We start from the raw sequence: 3,620 nt of genomic DNA on the forward strand, positions 1-3,620 counted from the left end.
GCTTAACGTGGTTCCCGCGGCGCACTTCATTTCATTGTAAAGGTTGCTTGGGCGCCGTTCGCCCAGGAGCATCTCGCGAAGTACACACTGCAGGCGTCGCTGCTGGCTTTCCGTAAAATTTTCCAACAGTTTTGTACGAATGTAGCCGTATTTATTCGTGCGCGGAGCAGCATCAACTATGGTGCGCAGTTCCATTAACTTTGAAGGTGGAACGCTTGCCAAAACGATATTAAACTTTGTTATGTCAGCCACGATGCCCGTTGCATCGAACCAAAAGTTTAAAGAATAAAAATATGCCTCAATATTATCCTCTCTAAGTGCAAAACTGTTTTATTTTATTTTTTGTATTGAAATTTAGTTAAATTATGTTAATAATAATTGTATAAATTATTATTTTTAAATTTTTAGTGAAAATCTCAGTAATGCGGAGACACAGTTATTGCTAAGAGAAAGGTTGAATATGGAGGACGAGTTTAAATCGGGTAGAAGGAAAAAAAATGTATTGTGGAAGAAAGTTGTGACCGAAGTTAAAAATGTAAATGAAAACAATAAAAATTAAAACGAAGTTCATCAGAAAAAGTAATAAAAAAATTATTCAAATAAAGGAAGGTGAGGTAAAGTAAATTTTTTATGATGAAAACAGAGTGGTAAAATAGTTTCTTCTATCGATTCCATTGATATCATCTGAATCAACACGGCGAATGGGGGCATCTTGAATTCCTTCGATTTCATTGTTGGTTTCCATATCGGCATGTGTTATTGTATCGTTAATATGTTCAAAATAACCTCCCTTATTTATGATAAAATTGTGTAAGATAGCGCAAGCGAGTATTACATTAGATGTGGCTTTAATGCTCGAAGCTTCAACATAATTTAAAATTTTAAACTGTTTCTTAAAAATTCCGAAAGTTTGTTCTATAAATATAAATATAAATTGTACTAGCTTATGTTAAGATAAGTATTAAGGTAAGTAATAGTTTAGTATTATGAACGCATTATTAAGGTAAGTATTTTATATAATAGATTTTCTTAATTTAATTTTTACTAATTCAATATTTAACAATTCATTTTATTATTCTTATTTTAGATATAAATATGTCGCTTGACGCAACAAACATCCAGATGTAGTAAGTTTGAATATTATCCCCCTGTTAACTAACACGTTCATATGCAAACTTTTAATGAAAATATATAAGAGTAAAAAAATTATAAAATATAAAAATCGCAAAGAATCGTCAATTAGTAATGACATGAGTCGTGTTAACTCCTCCCTTATTACAGACTTCCCTGGCTATTTCTTCCATTACGTTAATCAGTTCCAGTTCAGATTCTGCACTTGTATTTCGAAGATTATCCATACATCGGTTTGATGCCTGAAAAGTGAGATTATTCCAGTTTTAAAAATGGTACATGCATATTTTTTTAAATTTTTGGTTATAGTAATATTCACAATACTTGAAAATTGATGTACTACGAAAAAACTTAATTACTTTTTGACGCAACGAAGTAAACATTGTTACAAAAATTCGTTTTCATAATGCATTTTAATAAACTGATTTTTTTTGAATACAAGTCTTTGTCAACAAATTGTTTAGTGACCCAACAATAACTATAATAAAGCTGAGATATATATACATATAGTACATTAGTGCATAATTCATATAGTCTAATGATATACTTAACACATTCGCGTAAATTGCGGGAATTCCCGTCATTCATGTTTCCTTCAATAAAACAATTGCGGGAATTCCCACGCTATATTCCCGCAATTTCTTCCGCACATATAAAAATGCTCTTGCAAAATTAAATGCGGGAATTCCCTAATTTGTTCAGACTATTTAAAAAAATTAACCTGTAGAAAAAAAGCGGGAATTCCCGCCCTTCAATTTTGTATGGAAAAATTAAGTGATGATCTGGCAGCAACCCGATAAATTTAAATGAACGCGAACGTGTTAAAACCCTAAATTTTTCAGCGGAAATGTATTGAATTAAAATTACTAAAAAATACATTGTAAATTACCTGAATGCATAAAACTTTAGTCATATTCAATTCGTGCTGTGCAGTAGGTAAGTTTAATTTAATTGCACGCGACGCACGAGATAATGTAACTACCATTGAATATATATCGATTGAAGCATTTGATAAACGTTTCAATATATATTGCTCATTGATGATGTTTTTGCCATACTTAACCAGAAGGCGTTCCACACTTTTCCCAAATAATTCAATACAGTTAGCCGCTTTTTTAGCGTAATTCTGAAGTTCTGGTGCTATGTGTGGATTAAAATCTATTGTTCCCAATCCAATGGACGTAGAAACTCTCCTTGATATCTCTGTTGAGATTATTCCAAAGTTACTGGCGGGGTTTTTAAAGGCTCTCTGTAAAAATTTTAGGTTCGAGGCAGCATACTGAATGCCTGTTAGTGCGACAAAAAGTCGCAAAATGTCATTAGTGCCTTCGAAAATGCGGAATATTCTGAGATCTCTGAGGACACGTTCTAGTTCAGCTTCTTTCATATATCCCATTCCTCCAAGTATTTGAATAGCTTCATCGCAAACATACCACGCCGATTCAGACGCAAAAATTTTTGATATCGCAGCTTCTAAGTGATATTCTTTACTTCCTTTGTCCATATTTTGCGATATGGTATAAGCCATTGACTCAGTTGCATACTGAAGTATATTCATTTGAGATATTTTTTCTTGTATACAACCATATTCTTTGATTTTCTTTCCAAATTGTACCCTATTATTTGCATGATCTACAGCTTTTTGTATACAAAATTTCATTGTGCCGGCTAAAGTTGCTCCCATTCCAAAGCGACCATTATTTAATATAGTCATAGCAACTTTAAACCCATTGCCTTCCCCTCCTAAACCATTATCGATTGGGACTTTAACATTATCGAAATACACCTCAGTTGTATTCGATGCTTTAATGCCCATTTTCTTTTCTGGAGGGCCATTTGTTACACCTCCAAAAGATCTCTCCACGATGAAGGCTGTTACCTGTTAAAAAAAATTTGATAGTTACTGTCAATTTTCATAACATTAGGGCTAATAATAAAATAATTCTAATTTTATTTTACATATTATTGCGTCAAGCGACATACATATATTATATATATATATATATATATATATATATATATATTTATACCTAAAACCTGAAATAATTTAATGAATTTGTAAAAATAGTGAAAATTTAATTGTTAAAAATTAAATTAAGAAACTTTATTATATATAAAATACTTACCCTAATAATGCATTTATAATACTAATCTATTACTTACCTTAACATAATCTAGTACAATGTTTAACGAAAGATACTTATACTTACCCCTTTGTAATACATTCTTACATTACCACTAGTTTAAGCCGTTAGCTTAAGAATTACGCTAAGCGATTCCATAAAACGGAATAAAAAAACTCTACAAAGTGTATATAACAAAAACACTTACCCCAACGATACGTGAAAAGAAGTGTGCGCTGAAATTGAAATAAATGTACCTATGCTAATGCTAAACACTTACCTCTACTCTCTTAAGCCTACAAAAAAAAAGGTCCATATGTGAGTTAACACCAAAGATGTTAGTAACCCCACAGCCAACTTCCGGCA

General features: G+C 31.7%; 1 protein-coding gene across 4 annotated transcripts in view; it reads right to left on the reverse strand.

Annotated features, from left to right (window-relative positions):
* Positions 1-304: 304 nt before the first annotated feature.
* The window catches only part of LOC126764845 (very long-chain specific acyl-CoA dehydrogenase, mitochondrial), a 53,873-nt gene continuing 50,557 nt past the window's right edge, over positions 305-3,620 (reverse strand). For all 4 annotated transcript variants that reach the window (XM_050482439.1, XM_050482437.1, XM_050482440.1 and 1 more), the window contains exons 4-5: positions 2,021-3,010; positions 305-1,373 (exon numbers count right to left, since the gene is read on the reverse strand). In XM_050482439.1, the coding sequence (XP_050338396.1) occupies positions 1,236-1,373; positions 2,021-3,010 (1,128 nt within the window). In that variant the 3' untranslated portion in view covers positions 305-1,235. The remainder of the gene's footprint in view (positions 1,374-2,020; positions 3,011-3,620) is intronic.

The sequence above is a fragment of the Bactrocera neohumeralis genome, unplaced genomic scaffold (genome assembly GCF_024586455.1).
Source record: "Bactrocera neohumeralis isolate Rockhampton unplaced genomic scaffold, APGP_CSIRO_Bneo_wtdbg2-racon-allhic-juicebox.fasta_v2 cluster10, whole genome shotgun sequence".
NCBI lineage: Eukaryota > Metazoa > Arthropoda > Insecta > Diptera > Tephritidae > Bactrocera > Bactrocera neohumeralis.